The sequence below is a fragment of the Macaca fascicularis genome, chromosome 15 (assembly GCF_037993035.2).
Source record: "Macaca fascicularis isolate 582-1 chromosome 15, T2T-MFA8v1.1".
Taxonomy (NCBI): Eukaryota; Metazoa; Chordata; class Mammalia; order Primates; family Cercopithecidae; genus Macaca; species Macaca fascicularis.
In genome coordinates, this window is record NC_088389.1 from 13,666,180 (window position 1) to 13,683,173 (window position 16,994).

General features: G+C 51.2%; 1 protein-coding gene across 2 annotated transcripts in view; it reads right to left on the reverse strand.

Annotated features, from left to right (window-relative positions):
- Positions 1-16,994, reverse strand: part of NCS1 (neuronal calcium sensor 1) — a 66,640-nt gene that overhangs the window by 4,878 nt on the left and 44,768 nt on the right. For both annotated transcript variants that reach the window (XM_015436328.3, XM_045373937.2), the window contains exons 3-7: positions 13,841-13,979; positions 11,977-12,055; positions 9,378-9,466; positions 8,961-9,038; positions 6,109-6,224 (exon numbers count right to left, since the gene is read on the reverse strand). In XM_015436328.3, the coding sequence (XP_015291814.1) occupies positions 6,126-6,224; positions 8,961-9,038; positions 9,378-9,466; positions 11,977-12,055; positions 13,841-13,979 (484 nt within the window). In that variant the 3' untranslated portion in view covers positions 6,109-6,125. The remainder of the gene's footprint in view (positions 1-6,108; positions 6,225-8,960; positions 9,039-9,377; positions 9,467-11,976; positions 12,056-13,840; positions 13,980-16,994) is intronic.

Here is a 16,994-nt window from a genome sequence, read left to right on the forward strand (position 1 = left end):
TTACACATAGAGTTAACCATATGACCCAGCAGCTCCACTCCTAGGTATATACCCAAAGAACCCAAAATCGATACTCAGGCCAGGTGAGGTGGCTCACGCCTGTAATCCCAACCCTTTGGGAAGCCAAGGTAGGCAGATCACCTGAGTTCAAGAGTTCGAGACTAGCCTGGCCAACATGGTGAAACCCCGTGTCTACTAAAAATACAAAAATTAGTTGGGCGTGGTGGTGCGTGCTTGTAGTCCCAGCTACTCAGGAGGCTGAGGCGGGAGAATCGCTTGAATCTGGGAGGCAGAGGTTGCTGTGAGCCGAGATCACACCATTCACTCCAGCCTGGGCAGCAAGAGTGAGACTCCATCTCAAAATAAATAAATAAATAAATAAATAATAAACAAACTTTAAAAGGCTTTTTTCTGAGATAAAATCTCACTTTGTCACCCAGGCTGGAGTGCAATGGTACAATCTCAGCTTACTGCAGCCTCAATCTCCCCGGTTCAAGCAATCCTGCTGCCTCAGCACCCCTGAGTAAGTGGGACTACAGGCATGTGCCACCACACCCAGCTCATTTTTGTACTTTTGGTAGAGACAGGGTTTCACCATGTTGCCGAGGCTGGTCTTGAACTCTTGGGCTCAAGTGATCCACATGCCTCGACCTCCCAAAGTGCTGAGATTACAGGTGTCAGCCATTGCACATAGCCTAAATAAATTTAAGAGACCTATCAACCAATTGCAATGGGTAGACTTTATTCTGAGTCTGATTTCAGTTTAAAAAAAAAAAAAAGGGTGAGATAACAGAAAACTAGAATAGCAACTAGAGATCAGAGGATATTAAGGAATTATCGATTTTTTGCTTTATGAATTTTTTAAAGAATCTTTATCTTTTAGAAATACACTTTGAAATGGATTAAGTATGAAGATGTCTTGAATTTGCTTCAAAATAACAGGAGTGGGGGTGGGAGGGGGAGGGCACAGATGGTACAAGATTGGCAGGGAACTGGGGATTCGGAAGCTGAGTGATGGGTACAAAACATTACACTTTTTTTTTTTTTTTAAAGAGATAAATTCTCACACTGTCACCTAGGCAGGAGTGTAATGGTACAATCCTAGTTCACTGTAGCCTTTAACTCCTGGGCTCAAGCTTCCTGAGTAGCTGGGACTACAGGCATGTGCCACCACACCTGGCTAATTTTTATACTTTTTGTAGAGACAGTCTCTCTGTGTTGCCTAGGCTGGACTCGAACTTCTGGCCTAAAGCAATCCTCCCACTTTGACCTCCCAAAGCACGGGGATTATAGGTGTAAGTGACCACTTGCACCTGGCCAGCATTACACTATTCTCTCTACCACTGTGTATGAATGTTTCCATAATAGATAATTTGTTTTGTTTTGTTTTTCAGACAGAGTCTTACTCTGTCGCCCAGGCTGGAGTGCAGTGGAATGATTTTGGCTCACTGCAACCTCTGCCTCCCAGGTTCAAACAATTCTCCTGCCTCAGCCTCCCAAATAGCTGGGATTACAGGTGCCCACCACCACATCTGGCTGATTTTTATATTTTTTGTGGAGATGGGGTTTCACCATGTTGCCCAGGCTGGTCTTGAACTCCTAACCTCAAGTGATCCATTTGCCTCAGCCTCCTAAAGTGCTGGGGTTACAGGCATGAGCCACTGTGCCTGGCCCATAATAGATAATTTTTTAATATCTTCCCCAAATTCCCAACAACCTGAGTGTCCAACATGGTGGAACTGGTTAAATTATGGCCCAGCCATGTGATGGAGCATTACACAGCTATGAAAAATGATGGCTCAACATTTAATGATGTGGAAATAAACCTCATCTCAGTTTCTGAATAAGTCAATGACTTACATAACTGCAAGTGATCTAGGAACTATGAGCTATCAGGAACCTGAGGAGGCAAATAAATCATTAAAATGATAGAACACAAATTGGATATAATTACTACAGCGTAGGCACAAGGAACAGCCCTATAGAAGAAAGAAGGCCATTTCCCAGCAGAGCTAATAGAAAGGGGGATCACATCATGGGAAGGCTCTTGTCACTTTGACAAGCTTGTCATGGAAATAACATGACGTGGTAATTTGCAAAAGGGGACTGTGAAAAATTAGACAATGGATCAGCATTTACCATGGGATGTGTCAAGGTACATGTCAAGCATTTATATGATGGAAATATTGGCCGGGCACAGTGGCCCATGCCTGTAATCCCAGGACTTTGAGAGGCCAAGGCGGGTGGATCACCAGGTCAGGAGTTCGAGACCAGCCTGTCCAACATGGTGAAACCCCATCTCTACTAAAAGTACAAAAATGTGCCAGGCGTGGTGGCGAGCACCTGTAATCCCAGCTACTTGGGAGGCTGAGGCACAAGAATTGTTTGAACCCAGGAGACAGAGGTTGCAGTGAGCTGAGATCACGCCACTGCACTCCAGCCTGGGAGACTCCATCTTGGAAAAAAAAAAAAAGAAAGAAATATTAATAACAGTGATAGTTCGTTTATAAATTGGCTTTAATTATATATTTCTGTGTGACTCAGTTTACTGCGTGTGAAGTTTTGTAAGTGTTCAATTATTTTAAAATCACTCTGGACACTAAAATGCTCACTGTGATTATATCTGAGTCATATATAAGGTATTTTTTGAAAATAAACTTTTTAATTGAGGTTTTCTCATAAAGCATATTTTCTAATGTCTCTTCAGTGAAAAAGGATTTCTTGTGAAAAAAAATAATAATAATAATAGACGCTTCAAAACAGTGTAGGCCTGGCCAGGCATGGTGGCTCATGCCTGTAGTTCCAGCACTTTGGGAGGCTGAGGTGGGTGGATCACCTAAGGTCAGGAGTTCAAGACCAGCCTGGCCAACTTGATGACCCCATCTTTACTAAAAATACAAAAAGTAGCCAGGCGTTGTGGTGGCAGGCGCCTATAGTCCCAGCTACTTGGGAAGCTGAGGGAGAATTGATTGAACCCAGGAGGCAGAGGCTGCACTGAGCCGAGATCCCATCACTGCACTCCAGCCTGGGTGATGGAGTGAGACCCTGTCTCAAAAAAAAAAAAAGAAAAAGAAACAAAAAAGCCGGGCGCGGTGGCTCACGCCTGTAATCCCAGCACTTTGGGAGGCCGAGGCGGGCGGATCACAAGGTCAGGAGATCGAGACCACGGTGAAACCCTGTCTCTACTAAAAATACAAAAAATTAGCCGGGCGCGGTGGTGGGCGCCTGTAGTCCCAGCTACTCAGGAGGCTGAGGCAGGAGAATGGCGTGAACCCGGGAGGCGGAGCTTGCAGTGAGCCAAGATCGCACCACTGCACTCCAGCCTGGGCGACAGAGCGAGACTCTATCTCAAAAAAAAAAAAAAAAAAAAAAAAAGAAACAAAAAAAACAGTGTAGACCTCCTAAACAAAATGCCAACAAATCAAATTTTATGATACATAAAAAGATAACACATCATGGCAAAGTGGAGTTTATTCTAAGAATGCAAGGTGATTTAGCACTCAAAAACCAATCTATGGGTGGGTGCAGTGGCTCACACATGTAATCTCAGCACTTTGGGAGGCCGAGGTAGGAGGATCACTTGAGGTCAAGAGTTCAAGACCAGCCTGAGCAACGCGGTGAGACTCTAGCTCTACACTACAAAAAAAAAAAAACAAAAAAACACCACATTTTTAAAAAATTAGCCAGACATGGTGGCAAATGCCTGTAGTCCCAGCTACTTGGAAAGCTGAGGGCTAAGATGGGAGGCTCGTTTGAGTCTGGGAGGTCGAGGCTGCAGTGAGCCATGACCTGGTGACTGGGTGACAGAGTGAGACCTGGTCGCAGGGAAAAAAAAAGAAAGAAACAAAAAGAAAAAGTGATGGATGTCACTTCCAAGATTATGCTATAAAAAGATAGTGGCTTTTATCCTGGCTCTTTCCCTTTTTCTCTCTTGGAAAGCTCTGAGGGAAGCTGGCAGCCATATTGTGAGGCAGCCCTGTGCAGATGTCTACATGGCAAGGGAACAAGGCTACCAAACCACATGAGTGATCTTGGAAGCAGGTCGCTGCCAGCCAAACCTTCAGATGAGACCACTGCCCTGGCCAATGGCTGACAAGTATCCCAATTTTCCCAGGACTGAGGAGTTTCCTAGAACGTGGAACTTGTGCTGCTAAATCCAGGATAGACCCAGGCAAACTCTAATGACAGGTGAGTTGCATACTCCTGAGAGTCCTTGAGCCAGAGGCACCCAGCTTAACTGTGCCAAATTCCTGTTTGTTCTTAAGCTGCTGTTTGTGATAATGTCATATGTAGCAACGGATAACTAACCTAGCACGTCACAAATGAGCACATTAAAACGGGTGATACACTTATAATAAGGCATTCAATGTCACTGCTCATCAGAGAAATGCAAAGTAAACTTAGAACAAGTTATTAGTCCATACTCACAAAAATGGCTAAAATTTGAAAAGACAGAAAATACCCAATGTTGGGGAGGATGTGGAGCAACTGGAACTCTCATACACTACTAGTGGGACTGTAAAACAGCACAACCACTTTGGAAACTGTTGGCTAGTAACTACCAAAGCTAAATATTACACACACCCTATGTCCCCGCAATTCTACCCTAACATATATACCAACAGCAGGCATCCACTGGCTCACCAGGACGTGGACAAGAACGTTGATCTCTGGACAAGACCTTGGACGTTATTCACACCCACTCTCTGCAGACAACATTGAACACTCCACAAACAATACGCAGGAAAAGAGGGGAGAGGGGAGGAGAAGGCAAGAAGGGAGACAGCTCTCTACCAGCAACAGGGTCCTCTGCCAGGTGTGCTATCATTCTGTGACAGCTAGGAGCTTAGGTCTTCGACTGGCTGCTCAGAGAGGGATAAGAAATTGCTCTCCCAGGCCCTTGGCCCTGGTTGGGAACTGATTCAAAGTGTCTTCCACCCAGGACACTTATTTTCTTTTTCTTTTTTTTTTTTTTTTGAGACGGAGTCTCGCTCTGTCGCCCAGGCTGGAGTGCAGTGGCCGGATCTCAGCTCACTGCAAGCTCTGCCTCCTGGGTTTACGGCATTCTCCTGCCTCAGCCTCCCGAGTAGCTGGGACTACAGGCACCCGTCACCTCGCCCGGCTAGTTTTTTTGTATTTTTTAGTAGAGATGGGGTTTCACCATGTTAGCCAGGATGGTCTTGATCTCCTGACCTCGTGATCCACCCATCTTGGCTTCCCAAAGTGCTGGGATTACAGGCGTGAGCCACCGTGCCTGGCTTCTTTTTTTTTTTTTTTTTTTTTTGAGATGGAGTCTCACTCTGTCACCCAGACTGGAGTGCAGTGGCACAATCTTGGCTCACTACAACCTCCACCTCCTGGGTTCAAGCGATTCTCCTGCCTCAGCCTCCCAAGTAGCTGAGATTACAGGTGTGCACCACCACGCCCGGCTGATTTTTGTATTTTTAGTAGAGATAGGGTTTCACCATGTTAGTCAGGCTGGTCTTGAACTCCTGACCTGGTCATCCACCTGCTTCAGCCTCCCAAAGTGCTGGGATTACAGGCGTGAGTCACCGTGCCTGGCCCACCCAGAAAAATTCTGTTCAAGCAAACTCACAGGCTGATCTGGGTCTATAAAAATGATCCAGGCCAGGCGCGGTGGCTCACACCTGTAATCCCAGCATTTTGGGAGGCCGAGGCGGGCGGATCACGAGGTCAGGAGATCGAGACCATGGTGAAACCCCATCTCCATTAAAAATACAAAAAAATTAGCCGGGCATGGTGGCGGGTGCCTGTAGTCCCAGCTACTCGGGAGGCTGAGGCAGGAGAATGGCGTGAACCAGGGAGGCGGAGCTTGCAGTGAGCCGAGATCACGCCACTGCACTCCAGCCTGGGCGACAGAGCGAGACTCTGTCTCAAAAAAAAAAAAAAAAAGATGATCCAAACATTGGAGCTCTGACCAATTTGAAGGCCCCCCTTCCAGCCTCCTCCTCCCAGCTATGTCCTCACTGGGTTGCCCCAACACCCCCAGAGACCCAGGTAATTACCTGCCAAACCTAGGTGTCCTGCTGCTGGCTTTTCACCCCTGACCCATCCCAGACCCACCCCAGGCCCCAAGTCCGTACTCACCCAGCTCCGGCCCGGGACTATACCAGCCCGTCATAGAGGGACAGCGCCTGCACTATGGACGGGTCTGCCTTGGACCCCTCCTGGAACTCCTGCAGGGTCAGCTTCCCATCGGCATTCTGTGAGCAGAGAGAGGTGGCTGAGGGTGCAGAGCCTCCCAGGAGAGGGCTCTGGACAAGCCCAGACCAGGGCCGGTCCCAAGAGCCCTTCCAAGGTTAGATCAGGAGGGAGGCAATGTGGTTCAGGGCCTACAAGCAGCCAACACCAGACAGACCTCGGCACTCAGGGAAGGGTAGCCTTGGGCTGTGGGCCACCTCTCTGGGCATGTTTCTTCACCTGGGGATGGTGGGTAATTACCTGGCTTCCTCCAAGGCACTGGGGTGACAGCTCTGTGCTTGACCAACTGGAAGTACCCCGTAACTCCACACACGTCATGGTTAATGCTATTAACCTCCATCAGTGTGAGTAATCGACAAGGCTGAGAGCCTCATGCAGTTCTCTGGGGTCTCTCTTGGGAGGGCATTTAAACTGCCCCTGGAACAGCCCACATTGGACCCTGGGAGACCCGGCAGGGGCTGGACATGGCTCAGAAGGAGGAATTTTAGTGGGTCTCTTGGGGAGGGGACGGTTTGGGCCAGAATCCCTTCCCTGGACCATCTCTCAAGGAAGCCCGTGAGACCACAAGAAAAAGGCCACGGAGACCTCCTACTCGACCCCGGGTTTCCAGAGAGGGCAAGCGCCGACCACAGTGCGGACGAGCACAGCCCAGCCATGCTTGGGGATCGCTGGCTGCGTACACGACACACACCAAGCACAGCGCAATCCTCAGTGCATGGAACCCTGACGGCCAAGCCAAGAGGAGGGTGCTGCTCTCATCCCCATTTACCAGGGAGGAAGCTGAGGCTCCGTCACCTACCCAGGCCCCAGGGCTGGGAAATGGGGAAGTCAGATTCACACGCCAGTCAGTGTGACCACAGGGTCTGTGCTGTTTCCCAAAATGAGGGAGGTGCAGACAGGGGGACGGTAATGAGTGCGTGGCCTTGGCCTTAACCACGTGGAAGCACACCGCGAGAAACTTATTATTCTGTGCTCCACACACTGCTGATAAATCTTTTTTTTTTTTTTTTTTTTTTGAGACGGAGCCTGTCACCCAGGCTGGAGTGCAGTGGCTCGATCTCAGCTCACTGCAGCCTTGGCTTCCCAGGCTCCAGCCATCCTCCCACTTCAGCCTCCCGAGTAGCTGGGACCACAGGTGCACACCACCATACCCAGCTAATTTTTGTATTTTTTGTAGAGACGGGATTTCATCACGTTGTCCAGGCTGGTCTCAAACTCATGAGCTCAAGTGATCCACTTGCCTTGGCCTCCCAAAGTGCTGGGATGACAGGCGTGAGCCACCATGCCCGGCCGTTTTATATTATTTTGCTGAAGGCACGTAACACCTGGATTTCCCTAATGTCATTATTTCAAATTTACATTTAAGTTATTTTAGTTTTAAAAAAGTTTGATTTAAAGACGGATTCCTTACTTTTTTGGAGTCCCTTTTTTTAGGTTTTTATTTTAGGCTCAAGGATCCATGTGCAGGTTTGTTATATAGGTTAATCCTGTGTTGTGGGGGGTTTGCCATACGGACTATTTCGTTACCCATGTGATAAGCACAGTACCTGATAATAGGAGGGTTTCCAGCCTCACCCTCTCTCACCCTTCACCCTCAAGTAGGCCCCAGTGTCTATCGTTCCTTTTTTTTGTTTTTTTTTATTTTTTTGAGACAGAATCTCGCTCTTGTTGCCCAGGCTGGAGTGCAGTGGCACGATCTCTGCTCACTGCAACCTCTGCCTCCCAGGTTCAAGCTATTCTCCTGCCTCAGCCTCCCGAGTAGCTGGGATTACAGGCATGTGCCATCACACCCGGCTAACTTTTGTGGTTTGTTGGTTTGAGACTGCGTCTCGCTCTGTTGCCCAGGCCGGCACGCAATGGCGCGACCTCCGCTCACTGCAATCTCCGCCTCCTGGATTTTTTTTTTTTTAAGTAGAGACAGGGATTCACCATGTTGGCCAAGCTGGTCTTAAACTCCTGACCTCAGGTGATTCACCCGCCTCGGCCTCCCCAAAGTGCTGGGATTACAGGTGTGAGCCACCACACCTGGCCTTTGGTTCCCTTTAAAGATGGGTTTCTTAACCTTGAGCCTGTGAATAGAAGTCAGCAGGTCTGTGAACTTGGGGGAAAAAAAAATCAGTCTTTCTTTTCACTAACCTCTAACTGAAATGTAGGTTTTCCTTTGATGGAAACCTAGGTGACGGTCCCCAACAGGACCTGCAGTGCCTGTGATCTGTCGACAGTAGGGGTCACAGGTCTTTTCATAACACACCCCAGTTGCTGCAGATATGACAGCTCGCAATTTCGGGGGTTGTTGGACTCACCACCACATCTTAGTGAATGCATTAAGAAAGCAGCTCACAGAATGCTACATCACAGATTCTTTTTTAAAAATACTCTGACAGCTGTTTTCTAAAATAATCAGCTTCCTTTTTGATCTTATGGATTTTATTTTATGCACTTAAAGCCATTATTCTGAGAAGTCTGTAGGCTTCTCCAGAATGCCAAAGGGGTCCACGGCAAACAAACGAAAAAAAGGCTAAGGACTTTGGTTGATTAAAGAAAACATGCTGAGCAAACTGACTTAAGACTCTGGACACTGGATAGGGCTAGCTGCTGAGCCTGGATATGACACATACCACCTGCCGTGAGCCATGGAAGGGGCTGGCAGCAAAGCCAGGCCCAGGCTGCAGGGACTCCAATTCCTGCCATTGACACCTTGCCTCCCTGGTCCAGGACCAGCCCCGCCCCCACCTCACCTTGTCCATCATGGCAAAGATCCGGTCCACCCTCTTCTCAGGAGTGTTCTCCTCCTCTGGGAGCTCCACAGTATTCCCCTGCAGGGATGGACAAGGCGGGGCTGGGCCCTGGCACTCTGGGCTTTGGGCTCTTGGCCACACATTTGACCCCAGACCTGGCAGTTTCCAGATGAGGGCCGCCCCCCTCTTCTTTCCCCTCCCCATCCCTGCCATTCTGCCCTGGAACGTCCCACACCCCAGCCCCACTATCTGCCGGCTCCTGCCTGCCTGCCCAGGCAGAGACATACAGAACGGCTCAGCCAGTGACCCCTGCTTCCACCTGGGCAGAAGCATGGCTGCACAGCTGCTCGCGCTCTCTCTCTCTCACTGGCTTTGCCCCTCTTGCCACCCCTAACCACACGGGACCCAGCCTCTCACCACCATCTGGTAAATGGCGTCCACAATGTCCAGCATCTCGTTCCTGGTGATGTAGCCATCGTTGTCCAAGTCGTAGAGCTTGAAGGCCCCTGTAAGCAAGCGGCAGTACTGAGTGATCCTGGGCTGGGGCAGTGGGGAGGGGCCTTCAACTCGCCCCTCCTCTCTGCACGCCAACATGAAGTCAGTGACTGAATGGCCCATTCCTAATGATGTAACTAATATTTACATCAGGATAGACGGGGACAGACACAGACACACACACACACACACACACACACACACACCATTGCAACTAGGCTGGGCACGGTGGCTCACACCTGTAATCCCAGCACTTTGGGAGGCTGAGGTGGGTGGACTGCTTGAGCCCAGGAGTTCGAGACCAGCCTGGACAACATGGCAAAACCCCGTCTCTACAAAAATACAAAAATTAGCCAGGTATGGTGGTGCATGCCTGTAGTTCCAGCTACTTGGGAGGCTGAGGTGGGAGGATGGCTTGAACCCAGGAGGCGAAAGTTGCAATAAGCTGAGATCAAGCCACGGCACTCCAGCCTGGGTGACAAAGCAATTCTCTCTCTCTCTTTTTCTATCTATAGTATATATAATATATATTTTATATATTTTTTATATATATATATATTTAAAAATAACAGGGCCAGGCACAGTGACTCACCCCTATAATCCCAGCACTTTGGGAGGCCGAGGCAGGAGGATCACCTGAGGTCAGGAGTTCGAGAACAGCCTGGCCAACGTGGTGAAACCCTGTCTCTACTAAAAATACAAAAATTAGCCGGATGTGGTGGCAGGTGCCTGTAGTTCCAGATACTTGGGAGGCTGAGGTGGGAGGATGGCTTGAGTCCAGGAGGCGCAGGCTGCAATAAGCCGAGATCAAACTACTGCATTCCAGCCTGGGTGACAGAGCAAGACTTTCTCTCTCTCTCTCTCTCTCTCTCTCTCTCTCTCTCTCTCTCTCTCTCTCGCGTGCATGCTCTCTCTCTCTCTCTCTCTCTCTCTGTGTATATATATAAAATTATATATATAATATATATATTAAATATATAAATATAAAAATATATATATAAATTTAAAATAACAGGACCAGGCACGGGGGCTCACACCTGTAATCCCAGCACTTTGGGAGGCCGAGGCGGGTGGATCATCTGAGGTCAGGAGTTCAAGACCAGCCTGGCCAACATGGCGAAACCCCATCTCTACTAAAAATACAAAAATTAGCTAGGTGTGATAGTGCGTGCCTCTAATCCCAGCTACTTGGGAGGCTGAAGCAGGAGAATTGCTTGAACCCGGGAGGCAGAGATTGCAGTGAGCTGAGATCATGTCATTGCATTCCAGCCTGGGTGACAGAGTGAGACTCTGTCCATAAATAAATAAATAAAATAAAATAAAGGGATGGGGCATTGGGCTTCCAGGGCTGAGGCCTCAGTGGCTGGAGCTGAGTGCGTGGGAGAGTCGGGGGCCTGGGATGTGGCCCAGAGGAGCTCCCCTCTCCTTTCCCCGACTCCAGTCCCCGCCTCCTCCCCACAGTCCACTCTGATCCCACAATTATGGTGTGGCCCGCTACAGTCAACATTAGAAAATAAAATAGTGCATCGGGAGGAGGAGCTTTTGCTTTTATTTCTTTAAAAAAAAAAAAAAGAAAGAAAGAAAGAAAAAGAAACTGCAGGGTCTTCTCCCTGCCGATGGAATGAAGTGTGAAAGTCTTACCCAGCAGGGAGCTCTGGCCAGCTGGTTTCCATCTTCCCTCCCCTCCATGCACCCTGCGTTCCTGCTAATGCCGCCAGGGGCATGCACAACTTCCCCTCCCATCTCCCTCTCAGCCTCCCTCCACCGGGCCTCGCACACGCGGGCCCCCTGACTGGAGCCTTACACCCCCTCCCCAGCTCCTCTCATCCCCAGCTCCACGCCTGCCAGGCAGGTCCTCTCCTGCTCATGACTCCCTCTCTCCTCCTCACCTGCAGTTGCCTGAGTTTTTTTGTTTTTTTTTTTTTAAATCCTGCTGCCACTGTAGACTGATCGCCCTGAGAGCAGGGACCCGTCTATATTGTCTATCTTATCCCCTAGTGGATCCCTGGTACCAACACGTGGCTGTGTTCAGACGTTATTTGGTGAATGAACGAGTGAGTAAGTGAATGAGTGTAAGCAAGAATCCAAGCAATGGCTACGAAAGAGGTGGGTCCGGCACTGAACCCGGGTCTTGGGTCCTCACTGCCCCTCCTGCTGCCCAGGTCTGCACCTGCCCGAGTGCAGCCAAGGCTCCTGCCAGCCTCTGCCCCCAGCCCGCCCTGCCCACCTGCCTCAGCGAGCCTCCTTCTGCTGCCGGTTGCCTCCAGGAAACCCTCCCACTGGAAGCACAGATGTCTGTGCTGCTCTCTGAACCCTGGACAGTCGGCCTGGCCTATTACGTGGCTATGTGAGGGCCACCTGCCCACGGCCCAGGCCTGCCCTCTGCAGACGCAACTGGGACGCCATCTGTGGTCACTACGGTGGGTGTCTGGCACCCCTGCCTGGTGAGGGCCGAGGGCTGCCTCCTTCTGACCTGGGCCCTCCAGCTGCTGCCCCACAGGGCCAAGGGGGCAGGACTTACATCGTAGCTTCTCATCCAGGGTTCCCCGCGAGGTCACCGACAGCGCCTGGATGAACTCGGAGAACTCGATTCGCCCGTCCTGACCAGAGAGAGAGGGGATGGCCTCGGTCAGTGCCAGCCAGGCCACTGGGTCAGGCTGTATCTCGGGGACGGGCGAGGGGCAGTCGCAGGCTCCAGACATCGTGGCCAACGGACAGTCAGGTGGAGAGCACAGGCTTGAAGGAATGGGGGGCGAGAGGCGAGGAGAGGGTAGGGAGCAGAGGCTGGGGGACTGTGTCGGGGGTTAGAAGTGGGAGAGGCCAGGCAGGAGGCACAGGAAGAAGGGCTGAGGCTGAACGGAGAGGCTAACTCCACTCCTGATGGGAGAAGGTGCCCGAAGCACCAACGCCTGCGCTCCTCTCAGCAACAGCCTGGAAGCCCCTCGGCCTAGAGCTGTGGGCTCACGGGCTTTTGCAGAGGGCAGGCCGCTGCAGGCTGTTTAATTCCACCTCTTATTTGCAAATGAAGAAACTGAGGCCCAAGAAGGGAAGAGCCCTTCCCAGGGTCAGGAATGTGACTCCCAGCCTGGGGGTACCTGGGAGAAGCTGGGGGTGGGATAAAATAGAAACCTCCGTGGTGCCAGCAGCAGGGGGTACAGAGACAAGTGACAGTAAATCCACCCTCAAATGCTACTGCAGGACAAATCAGGGTCAACGCAGACAACCCAACAGCTGTGGGTGCAGCCGCTGCCCGGAGATGACACAAGCTACCACATGGTAAGTCTTGAAAACATGGTGCTGGGTGGAAAAAGCCAGGAACAAAAGATCCTATAGCTTACGATTCTCAGAGCCTCAGTTTCCGGACCTACAAAATGGGTATTAAAATACCCAGCTCCCAGGTGCTTGTAAGATCTCATTAAAAATAATCCATGTATGGCCGGACACGGTGGCTCACACCTATAATCCCAGCACTTTGGGAGGCCAAGGCGGGTGGATCATCTGAGGTCAGGAGTTCGAGACCAGCCTGGGCAATACGGTGAAACCCCATCTCTACTAAAAATAAAAAAAATTAGCCAGGTGTGGTGACGGGCGCCTGTAATCCCAGCTACTCAGGAGGCTGAGGCAGAGGAATCGCTTGAACCCGGGAGGTGGAGGTTGCAGTGAATCGAGATTACAACATTGCACTCCGGTCTGGGTGACACAGTGACACTCTGTCTTAAAAAAAAAAAAAAAAAAAAAATCCATGCAAACAGCTTACACATAGTAAATGTTCAGGAAATATTTCTTATTATTATTAATCCTGTTATCATGGGAGTTACTTGCATTTTATGCTTGTAAGAGAAATGTCAGGGTGTACATGTGTATACATGCATGTGTGTGCACTGTATACATATGCATGTGTGTATATGTCTCTCTGTGTGTACACGTGTGTGCACCTGCAAGTCCATGCATTGTGTGCATATGTGTGTGTGTGCACTGTATGAATACACAGGTGTGTTCGCATGTGTGGCTGCATCTCCATGTATGTGTGCTCACATGTGTGCATGGTATTCATCTGCATGTGCATATACACATCTGTGTGAGAGCTTGGATGTGCATGTCAGTACATGTGTGGGTGTACATATGTGTGAACACGTGTGCATGCATTTGGATGCATCTGTGTTTATTGTGTGTGTGCCTGCATGTGTACATGTGCATGTATTTATGTGCGGCTGTGTATCTGTGCATGTCAGCATGAACTTGTGTGTGTGTTCCTTCTCTAGAAGGGAACATCGGCAGGAGAGAGTGGGCGTGGAGGCGCTGCGGGTACCCACAGGAGCTGAGCCAGCTGCCGCAGGAGGGAAAAGGCTCTGGGTTGACGCAGGCCCCATCAATCCCCAGCTCACCTTGTTTTCATCAAAGACGTTGAAAACAAACGTGGCAAACTTGGTGGGGTCTCCGAATGGAAAGAATTGCTTGTAGATCTTCTGGAAGCCCGCCGCATCCAGCTGCCCACTGGGGCAGTCCTTGATGAAGCCTTTGTACCTGGAGGCAGCAGACCAGGCCAGAGAGGGTAAAGGAGATGCCAACATCACCCACCCACCAACATCGCCCAGGAAAGGAAAGCTGTGGCTCCTTGTCCAAAGAGATGGTGCCACCTGGGGCCGTGGGCACAGACCTGGACTTGATAGGCACAGGCGCAGTCTCACCTCTGCCTCTCACTAGCGGAGTGACCTTGGATACAGACTTCACCTCTCCTAGCCTCGTCTGCATAAGGGGGTTACGAACTGACAAAGGAATTAACCCAGATACTGCACACAGAGTGAGCACTTGGCCACCCAACCCTGCGCTCCACCCGAGGGGGCTAAAACGAGAGTCACATGAACGGCCTCCCCGAAGCCGCAGGCCTGCACGAGACCCTCCCACCTCCCCAGCTTCTCCGCTGAGCCCCTCCTGGCATCAGGCTGGGTGGGCCGCTGCTGGTGCTGGTGGGTAGACCACCATATGGAGCCGGCAGGTGGCTCCTCCCACATGCCCACAACCCACCCCTCAGCCTCTGTTCCCAGGGAACTTAGTAAACAGCATGGGGGACCCTGGCTGTTCCAACTGGACTTGTCCACCCTGCAGCCCTGGTGCCCAGCACAAAACCCTCCAGATTCCTAGGCGGCTGATGCTGGAAAGGCTTTGCACTCCCAATCCCAGGCCAAATCTCTGCCATTCACTCACTGTACAGCCTCAAGCAAATGCCCTCGCCCGTCTGAGCCTCAGTTTCCTCATCCATAAAAAGGGGTGGTTCTCACACCCCTCTTGTTGGTATCAGGGGACATGGTGCATGTAACCACAGGCTCAGCACAAAAACGAGGCAAGAGCGTGATCTTTAGAACTGCGAACTTAAATATGTGTTGTTCTAAACCAATTCTAAACCAATTCACAAGCTGGACAAGTAGGCAGTTTAACCGCCCCTCCCACCCCACCTCCAGGGAAACACGCACTCCTCCGAGGACGACTGCTTCCACAACAGCAAGCCAGAGAGAGGTCAGCTGTCAGCAGCACCAGCTATTACCTTTGCAGGGCCTGACCCGACTGGGAACTCTGCACACGTTATTCTCCTAGAATGGCCCTAACAGCCCTATGAGAAGGTACTATGAGGAAGCTTTTTTTTTTTTTTTTTTTGAGATAGAGTCTCACTCTGTCGCCAAGGCTAGAGTGCAGTGGCAGGATCTCGGCTCACTGGAACCTCCACCTCCTGGGCTCAACGATTCTTTGGCCTCAGCCTCCCGAGCAGCGGGGATTACAGGCATGCACCACGACACCCAGCTAATTTTTGTAGTTTTAGTAGAGACAGGGTTTTGCCATGGTGGCCAGGCTGGTCTCAAACCCCTGACCTCAGGAGATCTGCCCACCTCAGCCTCTCAAAGTGCTGGAATTACAGGTGTAAGCCACAGTGCCCGGCCGAGGAAGCCCATTTTACAGCTGAAGAAACAGGCTCAGAGAGAGGAAGACATTTGCAAGTCCTCGAGCCCAGACGACAGCTGAGGTGGGATCGAAGGTGAATGCCAAAGGGACCGATGCTCAGAGAAGCCAGATCACTTTCACACAGTCCCACTGTCCCCCATTTTAATGTGACTCACACAAAGCCTCCACCCTTCCTTCAGACATTGGAGAGGGTTCTGGGAGAACCGTGCATGGTGTGTGCGGCGCTGTGATTAGGGCCCATACAGAGAGGATGCACATGGAAAAGCCACCGTCCACCTCCCCAGTGAAGAGGAATCTAAGGGACTGGAACGGACCCTGGGCACACGAGGACCTGAAGGGACATGTGGGGCACCCAGGGGTGGCACCCTGAAAATTCTGCGGCCTGAATGGTGAAGCTCAGGTACCCAACCTCCTGCCAGTACTGTGGCTGCTGCTGCCAGAGTGAAGGCGGTTGAGGGGAGGAGGAGGATGGGGGAGGGCAGAGAAGATGGAGCAGGATGTGGGAGGAAGGGCAGTTGTTCTTGAGTCAGACCACAGCAGGCTCATGAGCATCCCAACAGCGCCCACAGCCAGCAGGAGGCCGTGGATAGGCCAGCCCTCTGCACCTTTCCCTGTCCCCACCCCAGAACACCTTGAAGGGCACTAGAGGCCCAGGGTGGTAGGTCCTGGCTCAGGAACCACAGGCCTTTGTAAGAGCCCATGACAGCAGCCCAAACCCCGGCACTGTGCTGACAGGGTGGTTCCCTTGGCAGGTTGGCCCAACCATCCCATTTCACAGATACGGGCACTGAGGCACAAAGAGATCAGGTCCACAGCAACGCGTGAGACTCGGAGCCCACCCCGCCTGTCCTGTCCTCTGCCCTGCCGGCCGGTGTGCGGCCCCAGCATCCATCCCTCCCATGCATGTGATGTCCGCAGGCCCACCCCGAATGCCTGCAGCCTGGCAGGACTCTCGGGGTCTACCGGCCTCTGCTCAGCCCTAAGGTCTGTTCTGAGCCCCTGCTTGGATCGGCCAAGCAAGAAGGAAGCAAAGCACATGGATCTCAAGTCCCTTCCCACAGCAGGAGGAAGGGACACAGCCACCCCGCTCCTGGCCCTTAAAGTTGCCTTCTCCCTGCTTCTTTTGAGTTTCTTCTGTTTCAGCCTGGCCCATGACCCTAGACCCCCAGGCCGAGATGGGCCCCTGGGCAGCGGAGGGAACATGCCTGGCACCAGGACTTAATGACCCATGTGGGGGCACACCCAGCTGTCAACAGACCTCTCTGGATGCCAGGTGGTTCCTTCCGCTTCGTGCAAACCTTCTAACTTATCCACAGTGACTCTGTGTTACTTGAGTGATTCTAAAAGGTTATTAGAAACAATAAAGACGAAACAAAAGGCACCCAAAAGCCTCCCTGTGGATGGCTCACAAGGGACTGCTCTAAGGAGACGGAGGCTGTGCACAGCGCCAGCACAGTGAGCAGCTGTGGAAGGCTGGCAGTGAACGTCTTTGCAGAGGGAAACCGGCTTCAGTGGGGAGCCTTTGGGGGCCTATCCGGTTACCCCTGCAGAGGTTATCACTGTGGGGCCCCAGCTCCCTTCTGT